The 10,768-nt window shown below is 39.2% G+C and overlaps 2 protein-coding genes across 2 annotated transcripts; one reads left to right on the top strand and one right to left on the bottom strand.

Moving 5' to 3' along the window:
• The first annotated feature begins 215 nt into the window (after nucleotides 1–215).
• Nucleotides 216–5,583, top strand: SPDYA (speedy/RINGO cell cycle regulator family member A). The gene is made up of 6 exons (XM_064164370.1): nucleotides 216–459; nucleotides 1,518–1,576; nucleotides 1,831–1,916; nucleotides 2,663–2,834; nucleotides 3,827–4,121; nucleotides 5,472–5,583. Exons 1-6 carry the CDS (start codon nucleotides 231–233, stop codon nucleotides 5,558–5,560), a joined length of 930 nt encoding a protein of 309 aa, XP_064020440.1. The 5' UTR covers nucleotides 216–230; the 3' UTR covers nucleotides 5,561–5,583.
• On the bottom strand, nucleotides 5,074–10,673 carry TRMT61B (tRNA methyltransferase 61B). The gene is made up of 7 exons (XM_064164369.1): nucleotides 10,157–10,673; nucleotides 9,968–10,070; nucleotides 8,630–8,820; nucleotides 7,298–7,389; nucleotides 6,638–6,873; nucleotides 5,993–6,073; nucleotides 5,074–5,815 (listed from the first exon to the last, which is right to left on the bottom strand). Exons 1-7 carry the CDS (start codon nucleotides 10,670–10,672, stop codon nucleotides 5,772–5,774), a joined length of 1,263 nt encoding a protein of 420 aa, XP_064020439.1. The 5' UTR covers nucleotide 10,673; the 3' UTR covers nucleotides 5,074–5,771.
• Nucleotides 10,674–10,768: the final 95 nt, after the last annotated feature.

The following is a 10,768-nucleotide window of genomic DNA, read 5'->3' as shown; positions in this document are numbered from 1 at the left end:
CCACTGAAAAAAGGTTTACCAAGTTTGAAATTAAATAAATCTACATAGTTGATCTAGGGCATGAGATTTAGATAATTGGTACTGAATAGTTGTATTTTTAATCACCTGACACACAAACTCTACTGAAATGCTTCATTTAAATAAAATACAAGAGAACTCCTGCTCAAACTGTCTTTTTTTTTTTCATTAATGTCATCTTCTTTTTTTAACAGGAAGCTTTACTTACCAAAATGAGACACAATCTGGTGTGTCAGACACCTCCCACTGTCACTGTTCATGTAAAATCAAGTGCATCCAGATCACATCAGCAAAACCCCCTTATCAGACTGAAGCGGCCTCCTTCTAAAGACCATGAAGCAAGTTGCAAAAAAAAGGTTTCTAGTCATAAATATAAATGTCCAAAGGGACCCTGTCTGGTTATTCAGCGTCAGGAAATGACAGCTTTCTTTAAACTGTTTGGTAGGTGAATTACAGCAGATAAATGTATTCACTGAGTAGTATAAAACTCTTCTAAACTCAGTATTAAGTAGGGAGTGCTTTTTATATAGGTACTAATGGTCATGTCTTTGTCCAAAGGCATTTTGTTGTTCTAGTGTAATGTATAAATATTTAATGCTTGAGTTAGAAATACAAGAAGGGCTACAAACAGATGAGAAGTATCTTTTTGAATTACAAATTAAACCAAGGTGGTATAGTGGATTTTATTTCCTTTAAAAATAATAATTATTGGTAATATATTTTTTAAAATAGTTTCATTTTATTTCCTTTTTTTTTTTTTCCATAAATATGTAGAAAAATGTACAGTGTTTTAAAGAAAGGCTTAAAAAAGCTGTACTCTCCGTTTTTAAAACATATTATTTATGGTGGGTTTGAACATTCAGAGGGAGAAGTAGAATAGACAGAAAATCTGAAGAGTTTTAGCACCTCCTTTGCATTTATATGTCTTTCATATCACGTTTCACAATGATTTAGTGAGGAGATTAATAGTGGAAGATTACACTTTGTTTTTATTTGAACCTGTTCACAGATAGTGATGCACTGACCACAAATAATCAAGCAAGTATTGCCTTCTAAAGGCTGTCTGGTAATCAATGTACAGAGAGCCCAAAAGTATGGTTCCTCAGAAATAATGGCATGCTATTAGATGGAACCACTTAAAGCAGGAAAAAGAGAAAATAAAAAAGAGAACATCAAATTTAAAAAGAAGTAGTGGTGTTTTTCCACCTTCACTTGCTATTAGTGAGAACAAACGAAATGCAGTCACTAGATTTTCCACCTTGACTTTCCGGTAGTTTTTCTTCTTTTGTCACTTCCAATTTTTATTTTTTAAGATTTTTTACCACGTTTTTATTTGGTTAGTTGGTTTAGTTTGTTGGGGGGGGGTTTGTTTGTTTTGGTTTTGTTTGGTTGGGGTTTGTTTGTTTGGTAAAAGGATCATCTGTTACTTATTTGCACTACTTTGCAGCAGAAGGGTTAGAAGTGTGTGTTTGAAATGCTACAGCTTTCTTTCGTTGCAGATGATGATCTAATCCAAGACTTCCTTTGGATGGACTGTTGCTGTAAAATTGCAGACAAAGTAAGTGGGTTCCCTTCTGAGTTAACAGAACATATGTTAAGTGAAAAACCTGCCCTTAATCACTTGATACCCTTATTGCAAATACAACTGTAATTTTTTTTTCTAATATGTTCATATGGAAGCTTAAAGAAATTCAGTTTCTGCCTTCCTCACTGATAATCAAAATGTCTTGGTGCAAGATAAATGTGCAAAGCATTTTAGGAAAATATATACTAAAATAATATATCCCTACTTCATTTTACATTTTAAAACAGTATCTCTTGGCAATGACTTTCGTTTATTTCAAGAGGGCTAACTTCACAGTAAATGAGCATACCAGAAGCAATTTCTTTGTCGCTCTGTAAGTACATTCAAATTATCTGGTTTTATTAGCACAAACTTTGCATTATTTTATTTCTTTGTTGATGCCACTGATAATTGTTATATGTGTGATGAGACTTATTTAACTACTGTGTAATTGTTTGGGTTCTATATGAAGCATAGAAACATACTGCATAAAAACAATGCAACTCTTTCACAGACCAGCATCTGTCTGGAAGAAGCTTGAGGAGCGAGAAGATGCTTGTGTTCATGCAATGATACGTAGCATGGCATTCTGCCTGCCTAACTAAAGCTGTGAAATTTTGTAGGCATTATGAGAAGTGTATTCTACCCAGCAGAAAAGAACCTGGGGACGATGGCTGAGCATGGGCCAGCGTGTGCCCAGGTGACCAAGAATGCAATCAGCTTCCTGGCCTGCATCAAAAATAGTGTGGCCAGCAGGAGTAGGGAAGTGATTGTCCCGTGTATTCAGCACTGGTGAGGCCACACTTTGACTACTGGGTTCAGTTTAGGGGCCCTCACTACAGGAAATATCTTCTATAATAGCTATTTATTCACACAAAGGATACATATAGAACTTTCTGATTAAGAAAATACTGTACTATAGTACAGAAGGCTCTGTTTTGTTAAGCAGTTTTTGTCACAATACTGGAAAAAGAACTAATTCAATACTATGTCTTTTAATGTTAGAAGTCATACTGGTAAGTGATTTAAGCCTGAACAACATTTACAGATACAAACATAGATATATATATATATTTGAAGGTATCTGGCCAATACAGTTGAAGAAGATGATGAAGAATCAAAGTATGAGATTTTCCCATGGGCTTTAGGAAAATCCTGGAAAAAGCTCTTCCCTGATTTCTTAAAGCTAAGAGATGAGCTGTGGAGTAGAATTGACTACAGGGCTATTGTAAGCAGACGCTGCTGTGAAGAGGTAGGGAGGGGTTTAATGTTGTGCGTGCTGAAATAACAATTAGTACCAGCTAACATTTTAGCAATCTAGCTCTGTACAAGTAATTTCTTTTATTGGGAATGATAATTTCCTTTTCTAGAATGTTTATATTGCACTACTGTCAAAAGTGAAGTTTTTTATTGACAAGTATTTTTCTGCTTTCTGCAAGTGCTTTATGTTTCACTTAATTTCAGAAATAACTTTGTGTGTGTGCTTTACAAATTCTATGTTTGTACACAAGTATAACTTTCAGATTTAAATGCCAGCACCTCAGGTGAGACTTTAATCCCATCAAAAGTAATAACTTCAACTGACTTTCTAAGGTAAGAGTTTTTCACTCCATTAAAAAAAAATCAGGACACACTTTTAACGTTCTCTGTTATTAATGCAGTGTTATAGCTTGCATTTTTGAAACATTTTAGGAAGGGAAAGAAAAACATTCCCCACTTTTCAGGTGGAATATGTCTCTCTGGAAAAGCCCTGACATGTTCTAAGAAAACAGTATTTACTATAACTGGTGGAATGGAAAATCTCATTTACTCTAGAATCCCATCGCTGGGGATGAGATTGGGTGCTTATAAAAAAGTACAAGGAAGGAGGCAAGTGTGGAATGCTTTTCCCAGCTTTCAAGGGTCATTAGTTCACTGATACTGCGACTCAGAAGACCTATCTAGATGATGTTCAGTAGTTAGTAAAAAGACACTGCTGTCAAAGTACAAAGCATCAGCTGGTACATGCTGATGGCTCACATGAATGTACAAGGCTGCAAACTGTTGTGTTTCCCTACCAGATTTGTAACTGTCTCACTTGTGTTTAAGGTAGCAAACATTCTGGTGGGAGATACACATTAAACAATACCCATTTCAGCTAGTAGACAATACTCCTTTCAGCTACCTGCTCATTGTCTGCCTGTTCGTGAATTGGCTGCCTTATTTAAAGGTATAGATGTTTCTGTTACGCTCTCATTCCGCTAGGTAATGGCCATTGCTCCAACACATTACGCCTGGCAGCGCGAGCGTTCTACACACCACAGTGGAGCTCTGAGAAGCTACAACTCCGAAGTGCAGCTGCCCCGAGGCCCTAATGCTACTCCTACAGCCTGCCGGCTGTGTGGTAAGAAGGGAAGATTTGTACGACTAGGATTATCATCATCTTCCTCCTCATCTACTGGCACTCTAGAGATGATGGAATCACGCTCCTCCCAGAATCTGAAGGCCACCCTCCCAACCGAAAAAGTGCTTGTTGACTCTTCTTTTTGTTATGTCCAAGGTACGGTTTGATAGTGCAGATAATCTGCAGTTAGTTCAGACAACTGAAGCCACATTCAGCCCTCATCTACTGTAGGGACTACTGCTTTCTTCTCAGTAGGGCAAGACCTGGTCTCTCTGTGTAAGCAGACCCCTTATAACAAATGCTGTTAAACCTTAAAAGAAATGTGCTTTTACTGCCATAATTTAATTTTCACACCTTGTATCTTGACTTCCTGGAATTATCAACAGTTTTCTATTTGGAGTCCACTCAAATTATCTTCATTCACTACAGCAGATTTGCCAGTCTATCTAAGCATTTATTCTTGCATGAAAAAATAAGATGAAAATCGTATTTTAAATACTTTAGATAGGCTAGAAGGAAGAGGAAAAATACTGGTGTGTGTCAGCTGAGTTAAAAGAGTGTGTGTTACCTGAGTTACAGTGCTCTCTCATTGAGAGCACTGCTTTTAGATAGGGCAGGCTGCTCAAATGCTGTTATCAGTTTGGCTTTTAAAACTAGGGTACAAGTAGAAAACACAAGAGTTTCTTGTGGAAATTGTATTATGTAGTTGAATCTTTGCACATTAATCTACTCCATATAGCATCCTGACCCTTTATAGGAGAAGCCTCCATCACTTAGAGCAGTTATACAGCAAATGCTCATTTTTTATTAGTTCAGAATGGAACACACTTGAGATGTAAACTAAGGGAGCTGCACAAGGCCTCAGCTCTGCAAAGGCACTTAGCCATTGCAGAGTTCTTAGTATATTATTTAATACAGGATTGCAGTTAGTTACAGCTCTAATTTTTATTTGTATATATTCTCCCCACTATCCAGATTTTTAGTGTTACAGGATTGCCTTACTGCTTTTAACAACCTCAGGGCAACTCCGGTTTCTCAAGGGATCCCTCAAATTTGAAATTAATTTTAGTTCCTTGAGTTACAGAACAAATCAGGCATCTGCAACAGGTCATTTAATAAATTCAGTGTATTTAGCATGACGCTGTATTTATGTAGAGATTTGAATGAGATCCTAAGACTTATTTTTACATCCATTCTTACATTACAGATCTTGCTTTCCATATCTGACAAGTCATTAAAAAAGTAGCTTGACTATTTGAGAATGCTTTATATATAGTAAAGTTCACAATTAACCAGGCAACTTTAACAACTGGTCTTGCTGAAGTAAATACAGCTTTATCAAGAGAATGTATTTCATTAATTTCAGTTTCTTTTCAGGCTTGTGCTTTAAGAACACTATTCTTAGATAAACTGGTAGCCAGTGAAGGCAGAAGCTGCTGCACCAGCACTTCAAACAGCAGACTTTGATCTATTTTATTAATTTCTTTTCTTCTTTATTTCTGGTAGACTGTCAGAGCCCATCCAGCAAAAGGAGACCAGGTGACAGACTGAACCAAGACAAGTCCATGGACTGGTTTACAAACAACGAAGAATGAAACACACTGGGTGAAACAGATAATGTGCTTTGCAAAACAACCTGTGTCATACCTGCTAACACTTTTCCCTTTATATAGCAGATGGTATTTCAAATGTTTTATACAGTAAAATCAAAGCAGTGACACAACTTGCAAAGCTTAGCAGGTACTTGGTAAGACTTTAGTTTATTCCAATACAAAATTGAAATTAGCAGGTAACATCTCAGCAGCATCAGGAACACAGTGGTTGAAGCTTCCTCAGCTTGGTAAGGAATGCTAATTAAAAACAAAACAAGTTACTACTTCAGTATTTCAATATACCATGGTTGTTTTAAGTTTTATCATTTCACCATAGAGTAACATGTCAAATGCTAATACAACAACAACAACAAAGTTTTGAAAATAACACTGAACACTTATGATAAAAAACCCCAAACCTTTTCAGTGTCTCACCTGAATGACCTTCCTGCCATAAAGATGGTCTCGCAACGTAAGGCACTGAGCAGTATGCTTCAGGCTCCTCGGAAAGTGATACTGTGAGAAGCAAATATTAATTCCTTCCAACAAGTTTAAAACATACATGCAGACTAAAGCTGCCAAATGTGCTTCTGTTGAAGCACTGTGTTCTCCCCTATCAGGATGCCCAGACCTCTTTGCTTTACTATGGATTTTGCAAATCTATACTAGTAGGATGCATTTTTTGGAGGACTGCCAAAACAGCAAGATCACAAAAGAGAGTACACTGGTAACACTTCTCTGGAATCCTTAAGCCCATCAGGGTCCTCTAAAGCAGCTACAGGACAAGCACAGAGGACTGAATGTTATTTTAAAACATCTCATTAAAATTTGTAAGCAGTAGTAGAAAGGCAGCCACTCTGTACTTGCAAATTACTTTGTTATCTATTTTTAATAAGACTTTGAAAGTTAAATTGCCATCAAGATATTTTTCAATATGACAAGGCATAAGCTGTCTAAAAACTTACTTACTCTTCACAACAATTTCAGCTAATCTAAGGAAAAAAAATACTGCCTCTTCCTAGAAACTCTGCCTTATCAAATTGCAGTAACAGGATATCTCAGCAGCAGTAGCACTCTTACCATTGTATTCACTTTCTTTAAGAACTGCTTGATCCTGAATGTTGATTTCTTCACATTCTTTTTGAGGTTGCTCTTCAGTATTTTGTTGAGTTTCCACAATTTGGCTTGATTTGAAATTCTTGATTTTAGCAGGGACTACCAACCAGTTTCTGTGAGTTACCTCAATGACTGTTTCACACAAAAAAGGGAGCTTGCAAGTCCGTATTCTGTCTAAAAGGTCAATAACCTGTGTGATACTATTGAAGAAATGCAAAAAATAGAGTAATATTTAAAAAATCAAATCATATACTGTTAGCCTCAGATTTACTGTCTTTGTCACATTCTTTCTATTTGAGTTTACACCAATCCTACGGTTTTAGCATAAAAGAGTTAGCAACCTGACTATTCAATTGGAAAACAGTGCAGTTAGAGGGTGTCACTAAGTGAAAACTTTCACGGACCATAATGACTGTTCCCAAAGTAAAAGCCAAAGGATTCAGCCAAGTATAATTTATACTGACCACAAACCCCTGAAAAAAGAAGAAAAAAAATGTGTGTAGGAAAAAAAAAGAAGTTAAACATTTCATTAATTCTGTATTTATATTTAAAAAGATACTTGGTTTTGTAGTAATGGTAGGTGATGGCTGAATAAATGTCTAAGTGCCAGAAGGAAGTACTTACTTAGCTAAATACACGGCACACACACCACCCTGCTTCAAACTCGGGTGTACAACAGATAGAGCTGAATGAGGGTTAAGCATATCCAGGACTATCTGCAAGAGAAAAACAGCTACGTTCTCCCAGCAAGTATTAATATGTGTCTATCAATGCTTGAAAAATCTTTTCTCTATGGAAAACAAATGCATACAACAGCAGTATGTAATCACAAACCAGTTTTGTTATAGCCTCTCAAAACCTTAGGCCCATGCATTAAAATCCTTTCTGTTTCTAAGTGAATTTCTATTAAGCCAGCAAGTAGTGTTTCACCAAGGCAGAAAGCCTATGTTAACATTAAACCTCCTGGTAATTAAATTCCATAATGTTGATGTGAATAAAAACTTACAGAAAACTGTTTGCTCATACATTTGGGTATCTAGTCTTTACATGTAAAACTAATACATGTATAAGTGCACCCTGATCATGAAAAGTTGCACTACAGGCTCAACATCTAACTTGCTGTTTGTTTCAAGATTCAGAAAACTTCTCTTTGGCAATTCATCCATTTTCTGCTATTCAAACTGTAAAACAGGCAGTATCTGAGCCTTCCTGTAGGGGTTGTTACTTTTAAAGTTTAAAAAAAATGTATTTTTAGGCTATGTATCTTATTTCTTCGCTCAAACTGTTTAATGCAACTGTTGTTTAAACTGTTGATGTAAGTAGTTTGCTTTACATGGAAGAATGGGAAAAACGGCTGGATATTAACCAGCACACCTCCCTTTACAACAATTGGGCATATAAAGCAGGATAGGAGGGCAAGCCGAAGCATTCCTTACTCAAATTCTGGCTTAAGTTACATTGTGTGTTCTGCAGAGCTGGTAGAAAATTATTACATGTTTCTATTTTCAGTAAGCTTAAGTTTTTCTCTTAAATTCAGTGTTTGAAATTTATTCCTTGGTCAGATGCAAAAATACCCATTTCCCCAAAACACAAGAAAATAACTTTGTCTGCTTACAAGACTGCAGGGATCAATTTTACTTCTGTACTACAGCCAAACTGCTCTTTCATTGAACTGTAATCAAAACCTTGAAAACAGCTGTACTCTGACCACAGAAAAATAAATCACAATCTTTCTTTCATTGATAAAGATCTGACTGTTTTTTATCAGATTTCACTACAGTAGTCTAGTAGGAGGTGTCCTTTTCCCTAGCAGGCAGGTTGGATCTTTAAGGTCCCTTCCAACCCAAACTATTCCATGATCCTACTATATGGAATCCCATTGTGTGTGTGCGAGCATCTGAAGTTTTAATTTCTGCAAGAAGAGAAATGTTGAATGGGAAGATTTTTTTTACTTACTGCATCAACTGTTACAGATTTCATATCTGCAGCAGCTGTTGAAATGTCTTTAAGAATGAAATCCACGTTATCTGGCCACTCTTCCTCATGTCCTATTTCCCATGCAGCACGCCAGTACCTGTAATTCTTTTTAGCTAAATTATGATGATCTTCTCTGTTTTCATAACTTATAACACGTCCTTTGGACCCAACTGAAAACAAACAAAAGATCCCAGTCTTACTGCTTTTATCCCCCTGTAATAAAAGAATTTAGAAAGAAAGCAGCACAGTAAATAAAAGACCACCTCAGTAATAATACACCCTTAAACCTCCACTTCACTTTAGGAAATAATCACATATGAAACAATGAATTAGTTTCTATTTTCTTTACATTAAAAAACAAACAAAACCATATCAATACAGAGATGAACTGCTGGGTTAGTTCTTTTATGGACTGAAATCCTCAGATGAAATAAAGCAGTTAGAGTAGTACAAACTGCTCCTGAAATGTCCTCCCAGTGTAACTCCTGCAGCAAGAGATGACCTGAGCATCTTCGGTACCATCAATCTGTGATTTTCCTGATATAGCCCAGAAAGCTTCAACTGTTCACTACTCACAGAAGCTGTAAAGCTCTGTCAGGTAGGGACTGCTTCTCTTGTTAGTAGGGTTTAAAACTGCTTAATTTTTTTCTTACAAGCTTATTTTTTAAAGGTTTGCTCTTTTCCATACATAGTTCTCTTTACCTGTCCTGAGAGTTAGGGAAAGGCTAAGAAAATCTTCAAGGCTGTGTTTCATTTTGTTCCCTTTCCTTAGAGCAGCACATAAATTAAATTACTCTGAAATGTGGTCCACTAACGCATGCCTACTGATGAGATGAAGGATGAGATTTCACCCTCACACTGCTGAGCGCAAAGGCTTTCTACCTTTCAGAACACTGAAACCTAAACAAAACATTGTCGTAACATGAAAAAACAAGCAAGCAAGAGTGTACCCACATAAGCATTTTCAGTGGTACCCAGCAATCTGATCATCCCTCAGTGCAAGGAAAAGGAAACTGAGGAAGGTCTGAAATTGGAAAAGGAGTTGACTATGGTTAAGCAAAGGCCAACAATAATCACGGCTGAAAGTCTGCTTTCTGTGGGGCTGGTAGTAACCCTCTGTACCACAGCCCTCAAAATAGTCTTACCAGTTTGCAGTCCCTGTACTAGCTCTAGCACATTTTCCTTTAACTCAACAAACTATGAATGTCTGAGCTACAGCTAAACTTTCAAGAGCTGACAGTAAACATTTGGTCAAAATAAAGGCAACATGATAAGCCAATTGCATTGCTTCCACGTTTTGTAAAACTCGACTCTCACCTGCTCTTGACAGAAACAAGCTCATAGCACCTGATCCACTACCAGTTTCCAGAATCGTGTCTCCTGGATGGGTATCTATCATCGTCAAAATAGCGCTCATGTCCTGCGGGTGACAAAGCCACAGCGCGTTATTAGCCTCAAGGCTCAGGGCGAGAATCTGCCGGTGACCCAGGGGTGCGCAGCCCATACCTTAGGATAGGCGATGGTGGGCCCGCGGGGCATCAGCAGCACGTACTCGTCCAGCGAGGGCCGCCTCAGCAGCAGCCGTGCCCCGGACGAAGTGCGCAGCACCCGGCCGGGCATCTGCCCGATAATGTCGCGGTGGGGCAGGACGCCGCTGGAGCCGCTCAGCGCCGCACCCGCCTCTAGCCGACACATCATTTTCAGCGTGCTGCTGTGTTTCCTGCGCAGCTCCGCCAGCGCCAGCTCCCCGGCGCGGAAAGGGCTGGCACCCGCCCCCGCCGCAAAAGGCACTCGGGTAGGGGCAGCCACCTCCTCCTCCTCCTGCTCCGGGCGAGCCTGAGAGGCCGCTGCGCACCGTCCCACCTCCGCGGCCTCCTCCGGCGGCAGCAGTCGCCTCACCCGCTCCAGCGGCGACAGCGACGCCTCCCACGCCCGCCGCCGCGGCCTGCTGCCGGGTCCCGCACCGTGGCCGGAGCAGAGGCCGGCGGCGGCCGCGCGCCCCAGCGCGCGCCAGGCCCGCATGGCGTCGCAAACGGCGCGAGACGCTGCGCGGCTGCGCGGCGCGCGCGGATGACGCCATCGGGCGACGCCACCGGGGCGAGCACGCGGCGGGCGCGT

The sequence above is a fragment of the Pogoniulus pusillus genome, chromosome 25 (assembly GCF_015220805.1).
Source record: "Pogoniulus pusillus isolate bPogPus1 chromosome 25, bPogPus1.pri, whole genome shotgun sequence".
Taxonomy (NCBI): domain Eukaryota; kingdom Metazoa; phylum Chordata; class Aves; order Piciformes; family Lybiidae; genus Pogoniulus; species Pogoniulus pusillus.
This window is presented reverse-complemented; position numbering and strand designations above follow the sequence as displayed.

Coding starts and splice junctions, on each gene's coding strand:
- TRMT61B (XM_064164369.1), bottom strand. CDS start 10,672: ATGCGGGCCTGGCGCGCGCTGGGGCGCGCGGCCGCCGCCGGCCTCTGC. Junction 7,390..8,629: donor AATCTGTAACAGTTGATGCA/GTAAGTAAAAAA, acceptor TTTCTCTTGCAG/ATAGTCCTGGATATGCTTAA. Junction 6,074..6,637: donor TAAAGAAAGTGAATACAATG/GTAAGAGTGCTA, acceptor TGCTTCTCACAG/TATCACTTTCCGAGGAGCCT.
- SPDYA (XM_064164370.1), top strand. CDS start 231: ATGAGACACAATCTGGTGTGTCAGACACCTCCCACTGTCACTGTTCAT. Junction 1,577..1,830: donor GCTGTAAAATTGCAGACAAA/GTAAGTGGGTTC, acceptor ATTTTAAAACAG/TATCTCTTGGCAATGACTTT. Junction 4,122..5,471: donor TTCTTTTTGTTATGTCCAAG/GTACGGTTTGAT, acceptor TATTTCTGGTAG/ACTGTCAGAGCCCATCCAGC.